Genomic DNA, 27194 nt, shown 5'->3' on the forward strand with positions numbered 1-27194 from the left:
ATTTTATTGGAATAAAAATTTCGAATAACGAATAAAAGTTAAAAGAATTATTGTGGAATGAAAAACATAGCTTTAATCGTTAAATAATCTGAAGTTAAAGTAACTTTTATTTGATCCGTTATTTACATAATTTTTTCTTTAGATAATTCCCAACTCTGATGAAGGGATACTTACTAACGACAGTGTCTTCTAGTTAAGATACTTAATCGAGGTAACTGCTTACGTTCAGACATGGGAGCAGCGTTCGCAAACGATCGTTTACTTAATATTCTATTATGGGCTTAACCCTGATAGGTATAATCCACTTAGACCTCTGTTTAAAGTTTCCAGCTAGCAGATTGAACAGCAAGTCCCGAGTAATTATCGAAATTAATTTCTACAAAGTATGGGGTCGTAGAACGTGAACGATCTGGAATTGGAGGAACGTAATCTTGCTAATTTTATCAAAATTTCACCCATAAAGCACTATGGAAATCCCTACCCCTTCCTTCTTATATGATTCACGTTTACCCAGCGCTAAAAGTGTTCACCTTAAATCGAGCATCCCAAAAATCAGCTACACCTTCAGAAACCACCATCGTCGCGGGTTTCAATATCAAATATTTGCACTGGGTCGTATCAAGTGTTAACAAGTACTTCAACGTCACGAGCACACGTTCGCCTTAATCCTATCATCAGTTACAATACCTTTCATAGGGAACCGTGATGTATACAATTATCATCGCCTTTCATCCTCCTCTCACTTTCACTTGCATCGCGAGGAAAGCTGTGCAGGTTTACCGATTCCTACAATCTGCGGCCCTTTTCACGACTATTTGTAACCGTCATGGGCAGCGCGCATAAAGGAACACCCTTTAAAAGCCTGCACGCGTCCGCGAAGTAGAAAAGCGTGCGCAGGAGGATCGTCGAGAGCGAGGCGCGTCTTCGTGACGGATGATCAGGCCCTTTCCTCTCGGCCGTGTTACCACCTTGCTCCACTACCATCCGCTGCAAATCATAATTCAGATTGATATACACGGTTTTGTTAAGTACCCGGCGTTTCGGTCAATTTGGACCCTTATTAATGGGCCCTTGAACCGTAGTGGATTATGATCGATCGCCGCCAGCTCGGTATACTATTATTTCTCACATTCTTCCCTTGGCCCCTCGTTAATTCCAAGGGTTTACGGAGGGCCGTACACTCTTAATCGCCAGACATTGTGTCCCAAGAATGCGGTAGGAATTTCTCGATCGGCTGAGACCGTTTCTTTGTGTCCTTTCGCTTGTGAAAAGAAATTGAAACGGTGGGCGTGCGATGTGGCTTATGCGGAAGGGGTGAGAAGCGATGGATCGAGGTCACGTTTGTAATTAGACGGGTGGAAAGTGATAGAGTACTAAGCACTAAATCGTGTAATTATCGTTGGGTAGTGAATAATTGGGAATTGAAGAGTTCTTGTAGAAAACACTGTAGGTAAGTGCCATAATTGAAAAAAAAATTATCGAACAGCGTTCTACTTACCAATGGTAATACTATAGTATAGAATTTGATTTTTGGCACTTAGTGTTTTCTACAATGACTCTTCGATTCGTGATTTTTGTAAGCTGAAGATAGCGCAGGATGACTAAATTTAAATTTAAGTTTAAATTTAATTCTGCGTCAGCCTGGTATCTCAATAAATTCAATGCGTGTCTACTGTCAGGAAGACAAAACTTGCGGTTTATTTTCGTATCGTGTTCGAGATCGTGATGCGTGGCCCCAAGATCTTCGGCAGTGTCAATCGATGATAAATCGACCGACACGCCGACGCTTTCCGAGCATATGTAACACCTTGTTAGATCATATCTTTAAGCATGCACGATGCCAATGACTCCTAGTGAAGCAACAAAACTAAGATCCTCGCAAAAGTCGATATCAATATAGAAGAATCAGTGGCATATCCGTAGATGTCAATCGAGAGGAGTTCGCATAGAATTCTGGTACCATAAAAGGAAACAAAGGCAAATTATTACAAGCTCCAATTAGGAGGTATGCTGATCTGTCATTCGATAAACAGTCCACGAATTTGTTTCGCGACACAGACCGCTTCGTTAAAATCTCTGATCGATTTTACGACGACAGGTTTTTACCACAAGCAAAAAGCTCGCAAATGAAAGTCAGTCTGTTCGAATGCCAGCATCGAATCTTCAATTCCACTTGCAAGTAGATTACACAAAGAAGATTTACTCCAGGGTTTACAGTACTACAAATAATAAAGTATCCTTGAGAGCAGAGTCCTAGATTCTCGTTGAACACACCGAGCGTATTTGCCCGAGACCATGCGATTACTTGCCTGCGCGGAGAAAATCAAATAACATTCCAATAATTCTCCCTTTCACGCGTGGAAGTTTTGCAATGCCTGGATCGCGTCCATCAATCTTTTCGTTCAATGGCAACATCGTCTGCGCCGGCAACGAATGCACCGCGAACATGAAAACGTCCAGCGCCGATGCAACTGTCCGTTGATCGGTTCCTGACTTCTTTTACCCGCTCCTGTCCACGCGTTTAATCATTCTGACGAACTATATTGTTACTGCCAGAGAATTCTGCGCACGTGCTCTGCGACTTGCTCCATACACCGCTCTTCTACAATCTCCACTCTCGATTTCACTCTCGAACAACCTCTGGATAAAAGAATCCAAGGGAAAGGCACCCCAAAGGAACAGTAAAACTTGAATTAAAATATTAGAAATTGGAATTCCATGTCCTATGGCTTAACGGCAGAGATGCTTCGTTTAAATAAAAGGTTTCATTCATTTTAGGGGTCGTCCTTAAATTACGCAAGGCATTTTGGGGGAGGGAGTGTGTCGCGAATTTCTTACGTTTTCTTACAAAGGAGGGAGTCGGGTAGCGTTTCGCGTAATATTTTTTAAGCTAGTTTTCAATACGCGTAGCCTAAAAACCGATGTTTCATCGCACACATGAAACCGAGTAAAATAATTTTCGTGACTGGAAAAATGCAATGTAAAAAATATTGGGGAAGGAGAGGGTTGGAATATAAAATCTTATAAATTCGTATACTGGAGGAGGGGGGAGGTAAGAAATCGGCGAAATTACCCTTATATAATTTAAGGACAGCCGTTCGCAGTAGACACCCTGAAAATACAATTATCTCCGCGAGAATTTGAAAAGGAAAATTTGAAAGGAACGCGTGACGTTACCCGACAGTAACGTCAAGTGGCTTGACTTTAACGAAGCCAGTAACGAGAGAGGCTCGTAAAACCGAGCGAACCTTCTAGGGGCGTCCGCGAAATAATTAAATTTGACTGTGGACGTGACCGTGTGTTACGTAAAAGTTTCATTTCGCCGAGAGTCGCAATTAGAGCCGCGCGTCCGCCTCTCGATATTGAATGATCGCCGTCGCCGTTCTTTACGTAAGCGCCGGCGGAGTGACAATATTTCATCCCCGCGGCGGCCAGCTGTCAGGCGCGATGATTATTACTTCTCTTAATAATTTAATAGCCGCCCTGTAATAATCACGGCGCGGCTCGCGCGAGTTTGGGAGCCGGTTTTGCCGTGGAACACGCAAAAAACGCCCGCCTGCCTCTATCCCGACCTTACCGCGGCCATGATAAAACAGTGGAACGCGACAGTGGATTTTCGTACGTTATGCCACGTCGCGCGGCACCTGTGAAGGCGAAGGTGATGTTGCAAAACACTTGAACTTTAATTAATAGCGCGACACAGATATGTAAATTGCAGCTGTTGAACTTAACGTTGGTGGCGAGCTTAGCACGCGAAACAATGGAAAATTGGGCGTATCGTTAACGAATTTCGTGCAGCTTCTGATATCACCTAGTTTATATTTTTTTACGCTGTTTTCGTCGAAATACGATTAAGTGGAATGCGTATGGTTTTCTCGAATCAAGAGGGTGCAGCAGATTTTGGTTTTGGTGGTTTAAAGATGCCGCTCCATCGATCACCGGACACGTGTAAACATCAAAGGGATGCACCCAAGGAGGCTGTAATTTACTGCACGATTTTCAAGGAGCTGTCTGAATTTATCGTACGCAGGAACACTGGGCCGTGCATCAAATTTCATTGCACGGCTATGGAAGTTTGACAAGGTGTGACGGGCCTCCAGCACGCGTCGACACGATGTTGTGGCCTCGCAAGCATGCCCCGAGATGTATTTTTTTCTCTCGATGCAACCCCTTGGCCGACCTTGATGCGTCTATTACATTCGACGCGATAATTTATTCAGTTCTTAGATCTGCAGCTAGTAACTGCGTCTTCGATGCATAGACCAGGGTGTCGTCATTCTTCATCAAGCAATTCTACTTCACGGTATTGGTAAAATTGATATTCACACTTCTGATTATTTGTAACTTCCAAATGAAGCTACTTTACAAAGAAGTTACTCGTTAAATTTTACAAAATGGTAATCCGCGAAATAGTATTGACACTTCTGCTAAACTATTTACAAGGGAAGATCCTCAATCCGAAAGTTAAAAAAACTATGAAACTTTGGGGATACGTAGAGGATAAGAGATACTACGTAATTTTTTTTTGCTGCTCAATTTCACTCTAAGGGGGTGAAATTTTCCGATTTTGAGTTACAACTCGTAAAATGTAAGAACTCTAAGTTACCAAATGATAGTCCTAATTGAAAGAAGTAACTTTTATCCGAAAACTTTTTTTCTATCTCTTATAGTTCTCGAGTTACAACCCAAAATCGGTAAATAGTCAATTTCACCCCCTTGGAGTGAATTTGCGCATCAAAAAAATTGCGTACGTAATACATACCTATATATCCTCTACATATCTCTAAAGTTTCATAATTTTTTAAACTTCTGCATTGAGGATCTTCCCTCCTTAGTAACCTAGTCTCACAATCGGTTGACGTCTAAACTGTGAAATATTTGCTCCAACGTTCGATCGCCCCAGTAAAAGAATTTCGCCAGTGATCGACAGCAAGCAGAGAAGTCGCCAACTTCTGGATTCTCACGAAGGATAAAGCTCGACAGAGCGTGAGCCTGTGGCTAATCTGCCGATTTTTCCAACTGCCTTCGGGGGATAGGTCGTCCACCCTTATCTCGGGGTTGAATCTGTTCCGGTTGAAGTGCAAACGATTGAGCCTCAGCGACGAAACGAAATCTCGATCGAGGTGGTCCCTTCTTTCTGAATCCCTCGAGGCCAACGCGATCACTTTGCTTCACTGCACCCTGTTGCGTGCCGGCGGTCGCTCTCTTTTCCTACTGCCATTCGGGCTCGTCTTCTTTTACAGAAGGGGGGGGGGCTGAAGGGAGGGCGCGTCTTTGTGAATATTGTTACCCGACAACACGGAAAGCTACTTTATAGAGTATACCTACACGACCCTTTTCAGTATCAAAGGGGCATAGAGGTGCGCGTGACGGGGGTAACACGAACCTCGGATGATAAAGTCGCAGTCTTTTAACTGGGCCCCTTTGTGATCGTGACCTTAGAGTCCTTAGAGGGAGGGGCGCGGCGTGCATGTTAGCCCGGGGGTACGTTTCGATTACCCGAATGCAAATGAATGAGCTGTCAACAAATGCTAATGCCCCTGGACGATGGTTCTTGAATCGGTGAATGTTCGCGAAGGGGTAATGATCGGCGAGCTCGGGAGTAACCAGACTTCGGTGCATTTATAAAACTCGTTCGATACGAAATATCGCGGGACGATAATTTAGTGTATCCTTTCTAATTTAGTGCGCAACTTTCCGATCCCCTAAACACGTTAGCTCTGTGCGTAGATGAGTGGAACTGGCATAAAAGAAGAAAGGAATGGGTAGAAGGAATCTTGCTAATTCCTGTCCATCTTTGAACGACTGTCTGCGTCGACAATCTTTTATCGAAAACGATACCACCGTGCGGATCAAACCATAAAGTTGGAAAGTTCTCGTAACCGATACCCTGCCCCACCAAAACCGCGAACAAAGAATTCTTACCTCGTTTGCCGTGGTCCCTGGATCTGCCCAAGAATCAGAAGGGCTATCGCGGTTGCCGCGATGTCACCACGACGCATCTCTTACATCACAATCCCCTTGTTTATTGAATTCATAAAACGGATGCACACGCGACGAGTTTCACGCTTCCGTGGCCAGGCAACCGGATGCACGTCGGATGTTGGTCGTTTCAGTGGGGCGACATGCGTTTCACGGTCCTCTGGCAAGGCATCGCACGATTTCTCGCACCGGTTTCCCTCATCACTGAACCGAACCATACACTGACTCCATTCTCAACGTTTCTCGATGCCCGACAATAATGCCATCAGTCCGACGGTTAGCACGACTGCAGTCGGTGTTCACACGCGCGAAACCGTCACGGAACCACGGATCACTTGCAATTATCGCTAGACGACAGTGCTCCGCGAGATAGCTGCGTTAAGGTCGGCGTCTCTCCTCTGTGAGCGATGGTAACAAAGCCGCGCGTTCCGTACAAGCGCGAACGAGTTAAGCTGCAAGGCCAACATTTAGAAACTGTAAAGTGTTTGCTTCGCTTAACTGGTCCGGCGAGTGTTTGCAATCGCCAAATACTCGAGAGCCCCGTTCCCTTTAACCGGTGACTAAGCGGAAAGAGAAGCGTTCGCCGGAGCTTGATGGGTCTATACACTCTATACGTTCAGGACCGTCTCCCTCGTGAGTGCTCCTCGCGTGGCCGGAGCCTCGCGTCCGCTAATTCCAGCCCCTTTTCTTCGTGACGGGCCGCCGGTCGCTCGTGATTTCCACGTTCCAGGCGGAGAGGATCGGATCCGACCAGCGCGATTCCAGGGTTCAAACGGTGAATTAGCATCGATCGGAGAGAGGAGGCACCCGTGGGACCTGGTTCCAGAGGATTCGCTCGACTAGCCCGAACGGAACCGGGCAAAGAACTGGGAAAGACTTGGCCGAGCCAGAAGGCACGTTTTATCTGGAGGACGGCGAATCGGTTTACCTAATGGTTGGGCCGCGTGAGCAGTCTCCGTGCGTTGAGCTGCAACGGCTCTCCAACGGGGTCATTAGCAAATAGACACTAATTAAAAAGATAACTAAGTGCCGTGATTATCGACACGCCTCGCTTTATGGCCGAGCTTCCCGGCTGATCGGAGATACGCATCTCACGCGACGTATTATTGACGAAGAGTCGAGGCTCACGCGAGGATATTGTCTTACTGTGACGGCGCAGATTCCGTGGCGAGGATTTATCGATCGTGCTCGGTGCGCGATAGGCTGGCGCGTTAAAAAGTCCGGCGATCGCGGCGTCAAGATCGCGGGATCACGGGGCGAGCTTGATCGATCGCTGGCTCGCAGTCACGAGAGGTAAACGTTGCTGCGCCCGTACCCCGTTCTTTTTCACTTGCCATCGGTGCCGCGATGCGTCTCTCGAACGCTACCTTAACGAAGAGGAATTCCTTTTCACCGCGTTACCCCTCCCGTGCTACCGGTTCTTATTGTCCCACTCCGCTTTATTATTCCCTTTTGTCAGTTTTTTCGAAGTTGCCGTAGCTGGTCCGCTCGGCGTGTCGCGCTTTCATACGGAACACGCACGAACACGGCTTTATCCTCGCAGAAATTTGTATGCCGCTTCCGACGAACGTTACAGCTGGGGCTCCCCCGTGAATGGCCGGCGAGCGGTGCGCCTTAAAAACCCAGCGTTTCGCCAACGATGCCCCCCGTTCTTCCCTCGCAGGCTGGGACGGTGATCTCGATACACGATCTCAGGGTCGATCGACGCCTAACAGCATCGTTCCCCTGCCAGCCTTGGCGAACGCTCCTCCAAGGCGACGCGTGTCATCCGATCGGACCGCTCAGATTATCGGTGTTGTAATTAAAATTTCATGATCGATTTCCCCGGTGCAACATCGACGCGCTGCCACCCCCTGTCCTCCGCTCGGACGCTCGGAACGGACAGGTGTAAAAGGGCTGTCGCTTCCCGTCTCCAACTTCCGTCTCCTCTCCGCGGCGCAGTATCTGGCGCGTCGTTACCATCGATCAATCCAAGCAAAACATCGCTGCGACCGGTTGGCTCCGCTGGATCTCCGCGCGGAACAATATAGTTCTCTAACCTCCTCCTTGTACGGCGAACCGTCGCCTCATAGATCTCATCGAATCTTCGTTGTAATCAGATCTGCTATAGGCGCGACTGTCTCGCGCAAGTTACACCGCGAGCGCTGTCCTGGTTCGCTTCCTTTCATAAAAGTTTCGCGAATCCACGCGTGTTTCGGAGCGACTCGCGATCGTGATGGACGATGGCCCCGAGGATCGCGGCGGAACTGGAGCAGAGGGTAACTGTGCAAGGTGTGCGGTGTAACCCGGTGTGCTTAAGGTAACGCGACCACCGCCATCAGCAGACCGCGACCACCAAGCAGGACAGAGAGTGACAACCACTACCACCACCACCACCACCTCCACCAGCAGCACCACCACCCACCAGTAGTAGCAGCGGCGAAGCGGCACCAGGGGACCAGCACCGTCACCGGGAAAGGTAGGAGAGCACTGGCAGGTCCGAGGGGTTAGCCGGCACGGGCAGTTGGACGGGTACACCGCGTGCACATGGGAATTTGAACGAGCGGGCAGAAAGTAAAGCGCGTTCGGTCGAGAGGAGGGCCCGCGATGGACTGGCCTCGCCAACCCAAGTCCTCCTACCTTTGGGATCAGGTCCCAGCCTCTACGATGTTACCTCTACGATCCTACCTCGCCTCGGTCGCTCTCTTTCTCGCTCTTTTTCTCTCTCTTCCGCCGCTTCCCTTCTGCCTCTCTCTCGTTCTTTCTCTCTCCTTCCCTCTATGTCCTCCTCTGTTCTTTCTCCCTCTTTCACCCTTCCCCCGTCTCACCTTCTTCGTTCTTTTCTTTCTCCACCTCCTCCTGCTACGTCCGGCTTTCTCTGTTCCTTACACTTTGGCTCTCTCTTTTCCTCCCTCTTCGTGTCCCCCGTTCTTTCTACCCATTCCTCTCCCCCCAACTCTCTCTCTCTCTCTCTCCTTCTATCTGTCCGTGTGTACGCGTTCGCGGCCGTTTCGCCGTACCCTCGCTTTGCTTTAGTTTGAGAGTTACCTGTTGCCCAATGCTCGGACCCATACGTCTCTATATACCTACGCCGCGGCGCGTCATGGATCCGCGGTTTCGCGTCAATTTCGCTCTTGCTACCGGTGTCCGAGGCGGTGTCTGGCCGCGTCCCGATCACCCGTGCGGGTATTCCAGTTTCGTGTCGCGGTGTCGTCTTTCTTCTGCGGCTTCTTCCTTCCAGAATCAACGGCCACCGACGATTCTCGCGAACTTTCTCGATGCGCTTCTCCAAAAATCCTAATAAAATTCAACTCCGCTGACACGTTCTTCACCGAGATTAGTTTCCCCTTCGAAGTGGCTCGGTAGGTGCTCTAGATGATCTAGAAACTCTCAGAGGTGCGAAGCAGCTTTACTACTTATGTACCTACCTATTAGAGGTGGAGAACTATCGATAGTTCTCCACCTCTACTACCAATGCCTTGCACACGCTGTTTCTCGTGCTAAAGGGAAGAAGTTGCCATACGCGCGTCACTTCGTTGAGCTCGTGATCATCCGCTGAATGATCAAGCTTATTTATGAGATTCTGAACCGCCGCTGGAGGGTTCTTTCCGACCAGAGTTATGGGGAATAAAAGGGTTCTTCGCAATTCGTGTACAAGCATAATTACATGTCGAAACGCCTCGAACCGCTCGTGTTCAGTTTCTACGAATATCGAAGGAATGATGTAAGAAATGATTCAGATGAGTTCCATGAAGTGTTACAGCGTGTTCACTTCGCCATACATCATGCTGTCGCTAGAGCGCAACATCGGGCACGAGTGACTTATAATTCATTGTGTTAGGATCAATGAATTTCTAAGCACTGTCTCCTTCCACGTATCAAACCAGTTCTCTTTTCCTTTTCACAAAGATCATTCACTAAAAATAACGAGCAACTGATTTAATTTCATCTGTCCTGCTTCCTTTAATTTAATTTCTCTCACATTTACATCTCGCTGGAACCATTCCCTCCCCGTTGCCATGGCTGGTTGCATAAGCTCGCGTCCGATTTCGGAGTTCGCTGCATGAGGATCCTCCGCGAGCATAATTTTCTCGAGCATCGGAACGGTACTGCATTGGGAACGCATAAACAACGCGATTTCGCGGGCTCGCGTTACTCAGATAGGAAACAAATACAATGTCGAATGAATCAGTAGCCCCGCATTGAAATTACGCGGTGCGCCGCGCTCGACTCCATTTATCTTCGAGCACGTCCACGTTTGCACACCACGTCGCAGAGTTATAGTGTAAAATGCAAATATATAGCGTGCCGCTTTAGATCGCCTATCGGCTATTTATTACTTATTTTACTTTACGCCGTCCCATGCTGAATGCCGGAACTTATTAATCTTAACGGATGTCTGTATTCAGAACGTGCCCCATGATTTTCCAATTCGATGCCTTTTTCGATACGTTGACGTATATGCACACAATAATTAACATATTTGTAACGTAACACTGTCAGATATTCACACAAATTCCTTTTTAGGTCGCCTCAGCAATTAACTTAATTTTACTTGAACATTAAAAAATGCATATTTTTATTTCACGAGGTGAAAATATTTAAAATTAAAGATTCCGTGGTCTGAAGGTAACATTCGATAGCTACGTCACCATGCAGGTAGCACTTAAAACATTTTATCTCCCGAGCCCTCGTCCACGCGCAATTCTTATCTCAAGCTTCCTTGTATTGTTCCTTTCCCGGAGGAGAGTAATTGAGGATTGCGTGGCTATTAATTTATCGCTTACAACGCCTGATTCCCCCAACCTCCATCCACTTACAATCGAGCTTCTCAAATCGGGAGCGCCTTACCTGGATTTCACCGGATTAAGAGACGCTGACCTTTGAAGCGGAGCGCTCGGTATCAGATCGCCCAATTTGTATTCACTTAAAGCATTCTCACCCCCCCGGGGGGCGCCGATTACAAACGAAAATTTGTCCGCATCGCACGGTTGCGCAACGGGCAACGGCCACAATGACCGACGCGCGTGAATTTTCGATCCTATCTGCGCTCGGTCGTGATTCATTTCGTGGGTGGATCGGTCGAACTGCTCGCTTCGACTTGATGTACGAGGGGTGTGCCGCGGCTGGGAACCTGGTGAACGAACGTCCGCGTACAGCTGGAAACGTTCCCGTGCCCTGGAGATCTCCGTGATCGATCCTGCCGAGGATCTGGACCAGCGATCGGCTGAAGTAATCTGGTGCACCCGGACGCGTCGTATATTTCTCCGGAGCGATCGAGGAACGGCGAACGATCGAAACGGCCCCCTCTGAAATTGGCTTTCGCTTAAAGTCAGCAGCGCCCCGGCGTCTAGGCCGTCCGGGCCCTCCGCGAAACTAGAATCCGGCGATTTGAACGCCCGGTGAGGAAGATTTACGCCGCGGCTTCGATCCGGCCCGCCGATAATGCGCGCAATAAAATCTCTGTTAAAGTAATAGAGGTGAGATCCAGTTCGGCCGATAAATTTGTCACTCCTCCGAGCGGAATCGGGGCCGATCGTTTTCGTGGATGACTGCTCGTAAAGCGCGTTGCTTATTGCAATTACGAAATTTCTTCTCCCCGGTCATGCGCGAAGCGGCGTTTATTTATCGGCGAATCTCGGTAAGAAAGCCATGGCGGATGGACTGTTAGGTTCTTAATAACTCCCATGAATTCGCTATCTCAGTGCTAGGCGGACATTTTACTGTCCAGCCCGCATCCGTCCCCTTTTAGCCTGTTTATTACGTGAATAAAATATTGCCGGGGAAAGAATGCCGGGAGCATATAGAAATTGGATGGTAAATTAATCTAGAGTGGCGAGTAAGAATAGGGCGCTGTGTCGCGAAGGGATACCCGCTCTCCTTCGTTTTAATCCCTGTAGTTAGCATACGGTGACGTCTAGCGGATAATTTTAAAAGGGTGAATGCAGAAGGCTCGGCATGAAAAATTGAGCGTACATTTCACGTACACCGAGTCAAGGGTAAAAAGGGACGATCGTTCCAGACTGATCGAAGGGGATGAATTCGTAAGCAATCAACTAAAGTATACTCCTCCATTGCTTCTCTCTAATCCAAACCCACTCGTCCCTTCTAAATTGCACGATACGTTTCTCGAGAACGCATTTTCATGATTCATTCCTATCTTCCCCATATTTCGTGGCTTATTATAGCCTCTTATCGTTCCAACCCATAGTTCGCGGAGAACTAAACGTCGCCGATAACGTGTTTACTTATAAAACGGCCACGCTATTGGGGCAGGGGGGAGGAGAGACCGGGCACGAAGTAGGCGATAGACGTGACATTTTTATATTCGACAGTCAGGGAATCTACGGTACTACCTGCTGGCCAGGGAATCTGAAATTGGCACGTTGCAGGTCGCTGGCAATTTTCTGGCCCTTATACGCTCGCGGCATGCGAAACGGCAGATACAGCCGCTAGGAAAAGTATATGCGAGGCGATGAGAATTTTATTCAAAAGGACGGATCACCGTGGAGCGGTTCCCTTCGATTTTTCGAGGAAACAAGCGTGCGGTGTAACAACCAGCAGGTCCTCTGCCTCCCTCCAGCGAATGCCATTAATTATATATCATTACTTCGTAATTGTACGCCATATGTTTTCGGTTTTAAGGGGGCCCCTTGTGGCGCGTACACACGCGCGTAACTCCTCGTGGTCCTCGGGTGAACCGAACCGGAGGGGGATAACGCGACCGATCGAAACCGCTACGATAATCGCCGCTCGAAATTCCGCGAATCCAAGGGATTACTAGATCTGAGAATAGACGCACCGTGGGGTCTGCTTCTGGTAGTAGTTTCCAAGCTTGAAGGCAGAAATGAGGCATTGTGAGTAGAAACGGACTAACCCATGTTGGAAAAAAAGGAATTTTTAGATTATGGCATATTATAGTATATATTATTTATATATTATTTTTAATTTATTATTATTATATTATGCCTATTGGAATACATTATTGCTACTAACTCAATTTGGAAAAAAATGTGGGTTAGTCTGTTTGCGCTCTCGATGCCTCAAATATCGTCCTTGTTTTCTTGATTGTTTAATCCCCTTCGCGTCATTTCAGTGGTTCTGTTGATTTGTTTGCATCTTCATTTCAGTCAATTTTATACAGATCATTTCCTTCTTTTAAAGTAAGTAATTGCACAGCGATTTTTAATAGTTGAGCCTTTAATACTCTCATGTTTTGAGACAGAGGACTGGAGAAGTTCTGGTGGCGTTCTTGAAATTTTAACTTCCACGGCTATTTATCTTCCATTTGCCTCGAGTTAAGGGGGTATTCTGGTCTAGAAGTGTCGAAAAATCGATTTTTGGATTTTTGCCTTTTTCTAGAAAAATATACTCCTAGAAAATATACTCCTCTTGTGCTTTTTTAAAATTCGAAATAATAATGAAGTTATAGAGGTTTAAAGGAAACTGTGCGCGGATTATCGCGCTAGCCGAAAAGCAAGTGGCGTAAAGCAGAGGCTGCAGGTACGCTGGAGTCTTTCACACGCGATAACCCCTCGAAGTGAAGTAGTCCAGTTAACAATAAAGCCGAGTTACGAGGATTTGACCTGACACGATTTACTAGCGAGATGTTTGTGAGCCAACACGCAAAACAGTAATGAGAGTCTCAATTCTCTAATATGGACTTTTGCCCCAAAGCACTTGCATTCCGGACCGACAACAATTGAGGTTGCATCATTTCTCCACTTTAAAAATGATGGTCACAATGGGAATTGAAATTGATCCCGAAACAAAGAGTTTTGTCAACAACGAGGCTCAGGCGCGTCAACACAGATCAGAGCGGCGCAAGTCAGACGCAACAAAAGAGGCTCGAATTGCTCACTGATATGAACAATCGGCTCAGTTAGAATGCTTTGAAGAAGAGGAGGGACCGCTGTATGGCGCTGGTATTGCGGATTCAATGTAAGTGCTTTTAATTTCTCGTTATTCTATCTAAACTTAAAGTAAAACTTTAAACGCTATTTCGAAACGATGTTATTATTGTCTGACTCGAAATTATAAAAATACTAGCTTTACTACTCGGCTTCGCCTGTTTAGATTCTGATTTTATAAAAAAAAATTATTTATTAATTTTTTGTGAAAACAGTCACATTCATCTGGATTAGCTAGGCATAATGAGCTGGGACACATTTCGTGACCCCAGAGTTTACCGTTCGAAAGTTTTTAGGCGACAGACAAACACACAAACACTTTCTGCTTTATACATTAAGATCTGCAAAATTGTTTTCTTAATTAACAAAATTAATTTCAATGAATTATCTCGATCCAGACGGTAGCCATATTCTTACTGAATAAAAATTTTCATTAATCATTTGTCTCAGATGCCTATGAAGGGCAGAATCATGGCAGCATCGTGGCAAAACGCACAATCTGTATGTCTTTATACAGACATGTTATACTAATTGTTTCACGACGAAAAAAATTTGTAAATATAGTTAAGAAGACGATTATAATTTTAGGATAAACTTTGAGTACTACACTTACTTTGATTGTCCATAAAAAATTCTGAAATATGGTCTTGAAACTCGCGCGCTAGACCAGAATACCCCCTTAATTCAAGTGTCAAATCGAAAGTCGAATTATTCAGTTATTTCTGTGACTTCGTTTCGGAGCACAATGCGGAGCAGGTACGCGGCAGGCTGCGCGATCAAAACAATCCCGTCATTTTATTGGAATGACTCGAACAAACGGCAGGAATCATGTCTGGCTGCACAGCCTGTCGTTTCAGACACTCGGCTGGTTTATACGCGTATCTCTATCCTGTGCACTGGTTTCGCTGAATGAGAGGCGACTGCTGGAGGACAAATGATCGAGAAAGCATCGCGGTCAATCAATCGTTACTATCATACACATCAATTATCGTCGCATTTTAACCTGATCAATGCGATAGCTTCTCACTATTCATTAATGTCGACGGGTTTCCTTCTGATACACGTTCTAATTGTATTATTGTAATTAATTACTTCGAACTACAACAAGAATCTGATTCCATAAATAAAGCGGATAATGAGTCTGCTAACTACGAATAAAATACATGATAAGCAGGGCCGGCGTGAAATTTTGCGGAGCCGGGTTCTGAAATTGTGCGAGGCCAAAAAAATGCATTTACAGTGACTCACACCAATAATCGTACACTCCTTAAAATCGGAGAGCATTTTTAAAATTGGTCCAAACGACTTGAGTTTTTTCGAGAAACTAGAAGGATTAGTTTGCTAACTGACGTGCTACGTCGTTTTGAAAAAAATTGCAATTGGTCGAAATAGCAAAAAAAAAAATAGTAAAGGTCGTTTTTTAACTTTTTTCTGAGCCTGTAATGAAAATTCAAAAAACCCGTTTGGAGATTAAAGTAAGTTGTATACATGCTGAAAATTTCATCGAAATCAGTTGCTCTGAGCTACAAACGTTTAAAGATTGCAGAATAAGGTCGAGAATCGCTGATTTCGGGAATTTCGCGATTTTCAACTTTATTGGTGTGAGCCACTGTATGTGTACTTCTAAATTTTACAATAATAAATATCTATGCACAGGGCGCGGCAAAATTTATGGTGACTTTTTTGTGTTCCACGGGGCCTTTTAAATAAATTTTATAATAATAAATATCTATGCAATAGAGCGCCGCAAAATTTACGATGAACTTTTCGTGAACCGCGGGGCCTTTTAAATAAATATTATAATAATAAATATCTATGCATAGAGCGCCGCAAAATTTACGATGAACTTTTCGTGAACCGCGGGGCCTTTTAAATAAATATTATAATAATAAATATCTATGCATAGGACCCAGCAAAATTTATTATGAACTTTTCGTAGACCGCGGGGCCTTTTAAAGCGCGTGACAGTGGGTCGCGCTGAACCTACTTTGCGCCGACACTGTTGATAAGACACACTTTTTGAAACTCCTCGCGAACTTCAATGATCGTCAACCTAAAGTAAGATCCGAGCCATGCAAACCCCCGCAGTACTACTCTAAAAACAAGTCACCTTCCCAGATTTTTTATTTTTTCATTGTAAAATCAAAATAGAAGGAAATGGCCACAGAGTCAACAAGGGAAGACGGTTGTGGCGCATTACGGCACGCTCGTTAAAGAGCACCACAAGTGTTACTGTTCCCGGCGCGATAAGAGGTCTTGGACGATTGGAGCGCACCGGAAGTCGGGGTTGCGCAACGCTGTTTGCACAGGACGAGAGAGAAGATGATCGTATACAATGTGAGCTGATTGTAGATTCCCGTTTTACGGTCGCGCGTACGCGTCGCCGCCTCCATTCACTCGCCCCGTCTTCGTCCCCTTTCGCCCCCTCGTAAAAATGTTTACAGCCCGCCGTGAATTTCGAGCGCGCAGATTTCACGCGGCACACGCTTTAATGGGACGTCATTAGCTTTATGATATCGCGTAATTTATACCGCGACCCTGTTGCCCGGTGCTTTATGGACAACGCGGCATAATAATGCTGTCACGGCCGTGCACGTACCGACGGCCTAAAGGTCCATTCACAAATCTCCATCCTGCTTCTGCTGTAAGTCGGGCACCGGCGAGGGGCCATGGCGATGACGGTTCGGTAGCAACTGGCGTTAGGGGCGATTACCCCCCAAGAGTAATAAAATAGAAAAATATTACGACGCTGTGTACTGTTCTGTATAAATAATTAATGTGAATTTAATTATTTGGATTATAGTATCGGATAGAGATATTGAAATTTAAATTACAAGCAAATTTTAAATCTTATAAAAGACGGTTGAAAAATGTACTTAGGTACTTTTACGTATTTCACCCCCTCCAAGAAACGCTCCTGAATCAGCCACTGCGTTCATTCAGCGTGCTCTTGTTCCTGGTGTTTATCAAATTTAAATGAACGAATCAAATCAATATAGGTAGTTGTATCGATGCAAGCAGTGCCCCCAGTTTGTTGGCTTAACTCTTCATTGACACTCTGGGCATGAGCCACCCTTAAGGAGATTTTGACGCTCTGTACCGTTTCCAATACGTAGATTCTACGTAGAATATCGTGGATATTCGTGGAATATCCCTGTTTTTTCAATTACCGAAATAGCCCACCTTCTAAGTATGTGCAAAATAAATACCTTTTTTCCAAAGCCGACTTAGAAACTGTTTTTTTTTCTGAAATTACTATATCTTAACAACAACTCTGTAGATTTTTAGCTTCTAATATTGAAATTTGTAAAAGCTACAATTTTTTGAAGATTTTCTTCGTTTTAGCTTGACATATGGTAATCTAGATTTTTTTCCAAAAAGTGTGATCAAATTTCAATCAAAAAACTATTGGAATACATTCTAGAGACCTCGAAATTCACCCATGATTTTTTTCATACCGATTGGATTCTTTACATGAAAACGGCAGTCAATTAATAAAAGTAACAAGTGCATTTTACGGCTAACAAATTCCCAGACAGCTCCGATATGTTCATCAAAATCGGGGTGGACGCACGGTGGCGTTTTCAAACACGTCTATAAGATTCCCCGACAAAAGAGCGCCTAATCTACGCGCACACGCGGTGCAGCGAAGCTGCGCCAGGTAGAGGAGGCGAGGACAACGTTTATGACGGCGGTTCCCGGGGTTCGGGCGCTCCCCTAAAAAAGTTATTCCGCTGTCTCTAATTCTGGCCCTGTGACGCCTGAAATCTCAAGTCCATTCTCGGCTTTTTACGATTATGCGCCCCACAGTGGACGAATCGTTAAGATTCCCAGGGATCGCGAGAGGCATAACGCGCGACCACAGTAATGCACACTTTTGTTCCCGACGACTCTCCGCCAGATTGAACAACGCACCCCTAACCGCGCGTAGAACGCACGTACACATAAATATTCTATATTGCGCGGGCTGACTAGGCACAAGAATTGTTCCCGTTACGATGTGATGATTCCGGGGATAAGGTATACCGACGAACCAACGTGCTCATTGTTCGCACGAAATTAAACTGGAATGCGTTGTTCGCCGACCATCGGGCGGATATGACAGCGCCTTTATTCCGGCACGTGTAAGGTAAACCGAGCAAAACGGTGATTTGATCGGGAGGACAAAAGCGCGACGTTTTGTATAGCTACTTCGATTTTATTGTTTGCCCGTTTTCGTTTCTTTTTTTTTTTTGCTAGTTCGAAATCTCTGCGGAGCTCAAACGTTTCATTTTACTCATCGGGAATTATTCCTCTCAAAGGGACAGCAGATGAAGGCTGAAATCCAGGCGTGTTTGAAAAGGGAGAGAAATGGCAGGGTTGTCGATCCCCCAGGACAAATTCGCAAGGCCAAAGGAGTTGGAGGTTTTCTCCGGAATTACTGTTATTAAACGTGCAAAGTTTCGAAATCGACGCGTCCCCGATTTCTTCCGGGCCTTTATCGCGTGGCACAAAAGGGGCTCGCGATTCGTGGCCGAGCGCTCCTTCTGCGCACATTCAGCTCGAGGAGGGCTCACCTGCTGGGTTCGTGTATCGCGTATCGCACGATTCCACCCTTGTTTCTCTATTATGCCTCCCTTTTCACACAATTTCGGCGTTACTCCACCCCGTCGCTCCTATTCTCCTCTGTAGACATTCTAGCGCCTCTAGCGCTCCTCTCTTAATACCTTTCTCCGCGTTTCTATTAGCGGTTTGTATTACGAGCAGATGTTTCCTGGGCACAATGGCCGCTACACGGGTTAGCCAGTTTCAGCCTCGTAACGGCATTGTTGCGCCAAGATATAAAAGATTGGGGTAGGCCCCTCGGCAGGGGCCTCCCTGCCAACGACACCCCGAAATAAACTTGTTTCCTGGGTTTGGGACGAATCGCGGGGCCAGTGGATCGATCCACTCCCAGAGACGAAGGTAATTTCGTTAAAAGTGGCTTTCACATTTGGGTTAGAAGGGATTCTGGGAAGACTTTGCTTCAGCCTCCCTCCACCCTCCCAAGCTTTTGCCACGCATTATAGGGTAAGGTAGCCGAATATGAGACCCATTTCTTAAAAGCATTATTACTCTTCTGTAAGAACACTTTTATTAAAATTCGATACACGTTTTAAAAGTAGAATATGTATTCTTTAACAAGTTACTGGAAAGTACTGTATCTAACAAAGATTTTTTTTTTATAATAAAATAAAAACGAAAGTTATTCGAGTGCGCAGATAAAAAAAATGGGTTCCTAATATGAGACATGGCATGAAAAGACATGAATAGAGAACGGCCAAATAAGGTAAAATTAAAATTAAGATTAAAGTAACAAATACCAAAGAAAACAACAGAAAAATATGAAATAAGAACATATATTACAAATAATAAATCCAGTTTACGCAGAACTGAATTTCTGAAAGTATACAAGAAAATAGCGAAAGAATTAATATTATGGCAGTATCTATTCGCTAGCGTACACGAAAGAATGGGTGATGCCTCGTATCTCTACTAGGGAAATAGAATTTGAATTGTATATTGAATTGAATTGTTTCGCCCAGAAAATTCCATCTCTATTTTTCCAACTTTACTTTTATCCAATTCCCGAGACTTCTCCAACCAAACCATTGCCTAAAGCGTTTGAAATCCTGCGGCTCGTGGTCTCGTAGCAACGGAGACAGGGAGAGAGCGCAGATTTCGCGGGCGACCCACCCGGAAACACGATCGCCGGCGATTGTATCGGCGAGCATCCGGTCGAGGCTGCGACTATAACTTCGAATGGAGTGGCGGCGCGGCGTCGGGCGAAAAAGTCGAGTGAGAAGAGGAGAAAGAAGAAACGCAGGGTGAAAGAGAGTCCTGGCTGCACCGTTAGTCATTGGCTGCTAACACGGCAAAACCAACTCCTTTCAAGCGTGGGTCGTGCGAGTATTTAATAGGAAGCAATGAGCAACAGGTCCAGACCGAGCTCGCTTGGGTTACGCCCATTCGAACACGTTCCTCCCGTCCTGGAACCGCTGTTTTCTCTTTATCGGCGTGGCTTTTCTCCCTTCTACGATCCAAAGCGACGGCTGACCGGAAGCCAACACCTTGATCCACAGCCAGAGAGATAGCCACAGTGCAGAGGAGAACTGTACCTTACTCGCCACGCTGCTAAATTGCGGACCAATTGTCTTTTGAAATATTTTGGTGCAATCAAGTGCTGCGAGGCTCTTTTCCATAAGTTGGATAATATCGCGCAATCCGCGATGTCCGTTTTATTGAAGTGTACTTGAAAATTCAATGGGACTTCTATTCTTTAAAAGATTCATGCAACTTTTGATGGTTTCGTACAGGTTGATTTACTGAATAGGATCACAGCGGCGAAATTGATGGAGAGCCTGATGATAGACTTGATGAATGATCGCTGTTTTGAAGAACACCCCTTCGGGGAATTGGTATCTATTAGTCCCCGTAAAAAACTTAAAAGAAAGTAAAAAAATTACGCCGAGTACATGGAAAAGTCGAGGACGAGAAAGAGTATTATCTAATAAATCACAAAGAAATAGAAGAAAATAATGTGGATATAAGAAGAAGATTATGAATCGCAAAAAATTAGAAGAAAATGATAATAATATGAATCACAAAAAATTAGAAGAAAATGATAATAATATGAATCACAAAAAATTAGAAGAAAATGATAATAATATGAATCACCAAAAATTAGAAGAAAATGATAATAATATGAATCACCAAAAATTAGAAGAAAATGATAATAATATGAATCACAAAAAATTAGAAGAAAATGATAATAATATGAATCACAAAAAATTAGAAGAAAATGATAATAATATGAATCACAAAAAATTAGAAGAAAATGATAATAATATGAATCACCAAAAATTAGAAGAAAATGATAATAATATGAATCACCAAAAATTAGAAGAAAATGATAATAATATGAATCACAAAAAATTAGAAGAAAATGATAATAATATGAATCACAAAAAATTAGAAGAAAATGATAATAATATGAATCACAAAAAAATTAGAAGATAATAATAATATATCGGTCAATATTGGTCACATGGGACCATTTTCAGAGCGAAGCTTTTAGCTTTTCTAACATAAGTACACGTATTTCAAATAAAGTTAATTAAGTACGCTCACCCTTCTATCATCACCATAGTAGGTAGAAACATATCCCGGTAGATTGTTCCCCTTTTTCACGGAGACTGAATGAAATTAGAAGTATCACTTCCCTAATCTAATCCCCCGAAGTTGAGATACGCAGGTGCCGTTTCAAATTGGAGCCACTTATAACCGGTCCAACGAAATGGCAGGCCCTACAATTTATACGAGTGCCAGTATTTTTCCCCGGGAAACACTTTGGTCCCAGGCAATCAGGTCTGAGAATCCTATTCTTTCATCTACCAGCAGGTGGGGAATCGCTTCCCTGAGACGAAAAGAGCACCTCATCATGCTTTCTCATATTAACTACATTTTCCAACCCCTTGAAAATACTTCGCCGGGGGAAAACCTTCACGAGGCCTTTACCCTTCCCCTCAATTAAAAAAACTCTAATTTGTACGCCAGGAGAATAAAATCCATGGAAGCTTGTGTCGTCTCGTTTCGTCGAGCAACGCCGCTCGTTTACGAGCAAACTCTCCGCGAATAATCTTCTCCGTCATTTTTCCCCTAGTCTCACCCTCCTTTCTCTAGCTTCTACACGCGACGGAGGAGGTCGTAATTCGTGTCGGGGCGTCCGAGAGCGGTGCGGTAGGTGCCCTCGCGAGGCGAAACCAATTTTCCACGTGGCGCGATCACGTCGCTTATTGTTTTTGTTGCTGTCGTCCGGGCGATGCGAGCGACGGCCGGAGGGGGCGGGGGCGAAGAGATTTTAAGGAGCGAACGAAACGGAGGTCCCGTGATGGGCTCTCTGGGATCTCTTTAAAGTGCCGCGGTCTTTCGATAATTAGAGGGCAGCCATTGTTACACCGGGCTTCGTGGAGAGCTGGGGACCAAGTGAGAAAGGAACGAAAGGAAGGTGGGGGACGGCGTTGGAGAGGACGCCGCGGCCAGCGAAACCGAGGAGTGCGCTTCCTTCTCTCTTCTTCTAGGGCCCCGTCCAGAAAAAAGTCGCCCCCTCTGCCCACGGAAATACGTGATCTCCAGGGGCCCCGCCACGCGATACGCCCGGGCGAACTTTAAAAGAAAGATCGTGAGAAACCCGGGGGAACTGCGAGACTTTGCACGATTTCAATTATCGTCAGCTACGAACCCCTAGCCGAGAAGGTCGCCATTATATTGAGAAGCGTTTTAAATACGTCATTAGGTTTTGGAGCGACTTGCAGGGTTCTTTTTGGGGCAGGTCGTAGCCATCAAACTGGATGGAGACTTTTGAGTCATTTGATTAAGATTCATCAGTGCATACGAGAATCTGATGTAACCTATGTAGGCATTCGGCGTTTGGGACAATCTATGCACTGCGATTGGCACATTGGTGGCGCCACGTTGGTTTCGGTATTTGTAGAGTTCGGAAAAGAGTAATTTTGGAGAGTCGGTGTTGGGCAGAGCTGGGTGTTATTCGAATAAATTCTGCTTCGAATGATATTCGAATAAAAGTTACACAATCTGCTAACATATTAATTAAAGAAACTATTGAAATTGTCGTTCTGGTTGTCGAATACAAAGTGTTGCTGCATTATGATAACCGAAAATAACGTTTTGTGTCGGGTACCGTTTGTTGTACCAATCAGAGTTGCTTTTTATTCGAATAAAAAATTATTCGTTATTCTCGAATAACTTTATTTTATTCGAAATTTTGATTCGAATATTATTCGTCACAGTTGTTCATGGCTCAGCTCTCTCGAATAACCAATAAATTCTTATTCGAATAAATCTGCCTCAAATATCGCTGCAGATTTATTCGTTATTTACGAATAATTTTTCGTCGAATGAAATCGTTATTCGTTATCTTAATATATAAAGCAGAAAGCTTCTACATGTTTGTGTGTTTGTCTGTCGCCTAAAAACTTTCGAACGATAAACCTGGGGGTCACAAAATGTGCATCAGCTCATTATGTCTTACTAATCCAGACGAATCTGACTCACAAAAAAAAAACTAAAAAAAGTTTTTTTTATAAAATCAGATTCTAAATTTCGGGCGAAGCCGAGTAGTAAAGCTAGTTCACGAATAAATCTTGGGAATTTATTTGATATTCTTTATCTATTATTCGAAACAGTAAAGCTAGTTTACGAATAAATCTTGGGAATTTATTTGATATTCTTTATTCATTATTCGAAACAGTGAAGCTAGTTCACGAATAAATCTTAGGAATTTATTTGATATTCTTTATTCATTATTCGAAACAGTAAAGCTAGTTCACGAATAAATCTTGGGAATTTATTTGATATTCTTTATTCATTATTCGAAATAAAATTGGCCCAACTCTGCTGGCCACTACGCCAAGGCACCGCAAATCTTGGGTCCAAGTCCCATCCGAGGTTCTCTTTTTCGCCTACATCTATAATAGCAGGTGAAGTGTTAACAGATACATTTCGTAGTGAGCTCAACAGCAATACCTACACCTCCACATCCATCATCTACTACTACCACTACCTACTGCTCGAACATAATTTAGCAGGGTGCTGATTTCTCACCCACCTTCTCCATTCACCCGCAAAAACACCCGATAGGATCGACCATTGAAATCTTCCCTTGTACTCGCGTAATTACCTTCAGTCCCGACGCGTCAGCTGAATTATCGACCGGTGGCCGACGCAAGAACGTTTAATTGCAGCTGGAAAACGGGAATCGCGCTCTCCAGCGAGCGTAATTAAATTATCGGGCGCGCGTTCCCAGGAAACCGTCAATTAGCCATTACGAATGGAACTTACCCTAGCAACAAGCGGCTGATCTCCTTCATTGCTCCGAGGAATCAAGGTAGACCCGCGTTTCTCATCACGCCGTGAAAAAGTGCGTTCGTCACCGCGGCAACCGGTCCCCGTTCGGCCGTGCAAAAGCGGATCCACCTCCCGACGACGACGTCCCACGATGGATCACACGGTCGAGTAATTAGTACGCTGCCCGTTTTCATAAATCATCGCGGCCCGTCCGATTAAACCGGCGACGCTTTCTCCACCGCGAAAGAATGTCGTCGATCGGGCAGCCGCGCGATTTTTCGGCTGTGCCGCTCGCGAAACCACCGCGTGCAACGGCACTCCACGGGCGAGACCTGCGGCGAGTATCTTCCCTCCGATTGTCGTCAAACTTTCGTCGAAACCGTCGCTGAGAGCAGCTTTCGAACACACAAGTACTTGAAAGTACTGTCAAAGGGATCGCTGAGTGCTCGCTCAGAGATTCAAGGACCCTAAGAGTTCCTTTTTCTAATTGCAATCGCACTCGCGTCGAAGAAGTCAAGATATGGCCTTTTCTTGGTAAACTGTCTTTGAGAGACTGTCGATGAAGTCACCGAGCGGGTAATGGACATCGAAAGGGTTTCACATTCAAGCACGCCAGTTAGGCGAAGTCTATGATTAACTTTCGGGAGGTGCTGGCATTCCGAAGCTCTAATTCCTTTTTCCTTTTTAAATCGCGCCCAGAAACGTAGCAGTAGTCCCTGGACGCAGTGAAAACCGCCAAACGTTGCTGCAGACACTTCGCGCTAATTAATGTTCACTTTATGTGCGCTCCGGCTTCGGTTGATTAGCGAGCCAGCGTCGCGAGATAAATCGTAGCTGGCTTCGCGAGTAAACCGGTGGTTACAAGCCGACAGTCTCGCGATTACTACAATTTACCGAACTTCCCGCTCTCTTCTCTTATTTCCCTCTGTCCGGCGAATGGATAAACCCAAGCTTCGCTTTGAGACATTGAAACGCCACGAGCCCTACGTGCTCGGCAGTTCCAAACTGTTCCCCGCGATATCATTATCTGGAATCGGAGCACCTGCTCCCAGAATAGCTTCATTCAGCTCCATCGCTGTGCCATCTTTCGCGTTTTCACCAGAAATCCTCGTTTCGCGCAGCTGCGGTTTGAAACCTTCGCGGGTCCAGCAAGCTTATCCGCGTCCACTTCCTCGAAATCCCGAATCTTCCTATTCACCCAACTGCGCAAGTAAACACCCAGAAACGGCACTTCCAGATCCCTCGTATCGCACACTGTCCCCACTGTTCCATCTAAAACGGACAACTCCGAAGCTGCTGCAACCTCCGCCGCTGCCTCGTGCTCGATACACTTCACTTTTCTTTGAGTTTCGTGGCTCGCGGGCCAAGTGCACGGAGCCGCACTTTCCGCCTCGACGGTCCCGTTTAATCGTCGGAGAAGAAGTCGCCACCGACGGTGCACCGGTGTTTACAGGGACGTTTCCGGTGAGAAATTAAAGGCGACGAGCGCATCAGAGATCAGCCGGGAGAGTTTGGAGTCGGCTGGATGATAATTGGGCCCGGGTTCCCAGCCACTGTTTCTTTGATAACAGGTTCTCCGGTTTCGGTGCACCGTTCCGGCCGCGTATCGCGCATGCGTTCGTCCTTTCCGTGCCGGGGAAACGTCTCTTCTTTGAGAGAGGTCGTAAAGATAATGCCCACATGCCAGCCGATGCAAACAGACCAGAACGGAAAATTTATCCGGATTCTATTTGAATGGAGATCGCTCGCGACGATTAATTAATCCGCCGGCTGGATCGGACCCGGCCATCATGGGGGCTCTGGATCACCACCGTTGCCTACCACCCTCCCCGTCCACCCTTGGTCGAGCGAGACCCGAAAGGGCTCCACCTCGCTTTTAAATAATTAGTTCGGTTAGCGTGGTCTTGTTTATTTGCGCGATCGTTTATCGCAGAGGAGCTGCGGAGTTCGGGTTTCACGCGGCGTGATTCAATTCTGCCAGGCAATTACCGCTGCCACTGCCAGCCGGAAGGGTTACGTTTTTTCTTCCCCCCCTCCCCCGCCAGAGCAACGAAATTTTACCGTCATTTCGGCTGGTTATTATATTTCGTTTCTGCAAGTCAGTGGCTGATTCCTTTTGGAGCAGCGATCGTGGCTTCTGGTTTCTGTCGTTCGTGCTCGCGTCAGTAAAGTTTCTGATTAGAATATCGGTGGTATTGAATTTGAGTTTATAAAATAATACGCGACTTTGAAATTAATGATAGACTAATTGTACGGTTACTATAACAATTAGTAAGATTTATAAACTCGGTTTATATACCCGTGAATACAGAATAGTCTTTTTATGAATTAGCATTGTATTAGTGTCTAAAACTAGTCTCTCTTCCGAATGGAATCAGCGGAGGATGAGTTTCAACTATTTACAGCAGCAGGCAACATTTATCAGCTACTGTAAATGCTTGCGTTACACTCGATCTGCGCATCGATTTTTCCGGTGCGCAGTCTAAAATTTAATTAGCCGCGCAAATTGGTAGGCGCGCGAGCAACGCGCGCGTTTTAATCTCGTATAAATCAAACGATCCACTGGACGGCGTGTAATTAGCGGCTCATTAACCATGTTAATTTATTGGCCTACTTGTTGCAAAGCAAACTCGTACCCGTCGGATTGGTTCACGGCTTCCTGCGGGTCGATTCAAACGGAAAGGATTTCGTTCCTCTAATTCAGACGTGGCAAGTTCTTTTTCTCCGATTCCAATTGAACAGTTTGCACTGTGCGACATATTTGCACGGCTACTACAACCTGGAACGCAGATTAGAAAACTGTGGCACGCGTTGCAATCCCACGTATCATCGATTTAAACAGATAAGAAGAATAAAATGTAAAGATTGTAAAAGGGTTGCGACGAAAGAAATGCCACGCTTTTAATAATGACAACGAATTTCTACCATTAAAAGTTCGTAATCTTTCTTGACGGTATTTGGCAATGCCACGCATTAACTGATAGCGCGTCCACTAGTGTCTATAAATCTACAAGTATATAATGGTAATTTAGAGAAAATGCTGATGGCGCTGCAAATGACTAATTATGGCTATCTAAACTCTGGCGGCGAGCTCTGTAACGATTCGAACGTCTTTCCTCTCCATCAAACAGGATCGTTAAGGAGCTCGGCCGGAAACTATCTTCGCGATCGCTGATTAAAAAGGGAGCTGCGTTTTCGCCGGTGACGATTCCAAAGCCGAGCAACGGAGCGTCCGATCGCTGCTCATTCTCCTTAAGTTTAAGCGACGGTTTCCTCGTTCCAAATATCAGAGCTTTTACGGTCCATAAAGGGGCGAAGGTTGCTTTTAGTGGCTATTACACGAATCCCCGGCTTGGAGCAACATTTATGGCTCGTGCACCGTGTGCGGCAGTCGTTAAAACACATTTCGTGGATCATGAGGCTGGACGCGAGCCCTGT

At 45.4% G+C, this 27194-nt stretch overlaps 1 protein-coding gene across 3 annotated transcripts in view; it reads right to left on the bottom strand.

The window, feature by feature from the left end:
- Positions 1 to 24985, bottom strand: part of LOC143368446 (protein Wnt-7b) — a 100423-nt gene extending 75438 nt beyond the window's left edge. For 2 of the 3 annotated variants that reach the window (XM_076811197.1, XM_076811196.1), the window contains exon 1: positions 5926 to 7133. In XM_076811197.1, coding sequence (XP_076667312.1) covers positions 5926 to 6002 — 77 coding nt within the window. In that variant the 5' untranslated portion in view covers positions 6003 to 7133. Of the gene's footprint in view, positions 1 to 5925; positions 7134 to 23750 lie in introns of those variants that run through there. The other variant, XM_076811198.1, reaches the window with a different exon arrangement.
- Between the last annotated feature and the right edge of the window lie 2209 nt (positions 24986 to 27194).

Source organism: Andrena cerasifolii, chromosome 4 (genome assembly GCF_050908995.1).
Source record: "Andrena cerasifolii isolate SP2316 chromosome 4, iyAndCera1_principal, whole genome shotgun sequence".
Classification (NCBI taxonomy): domain Eukaryota; kingdom Metazoa; phylum Arthropoda; class Insecta; order Hymenoptera; family Andrenidae; genus Andrena; species Andrena cerasifolii.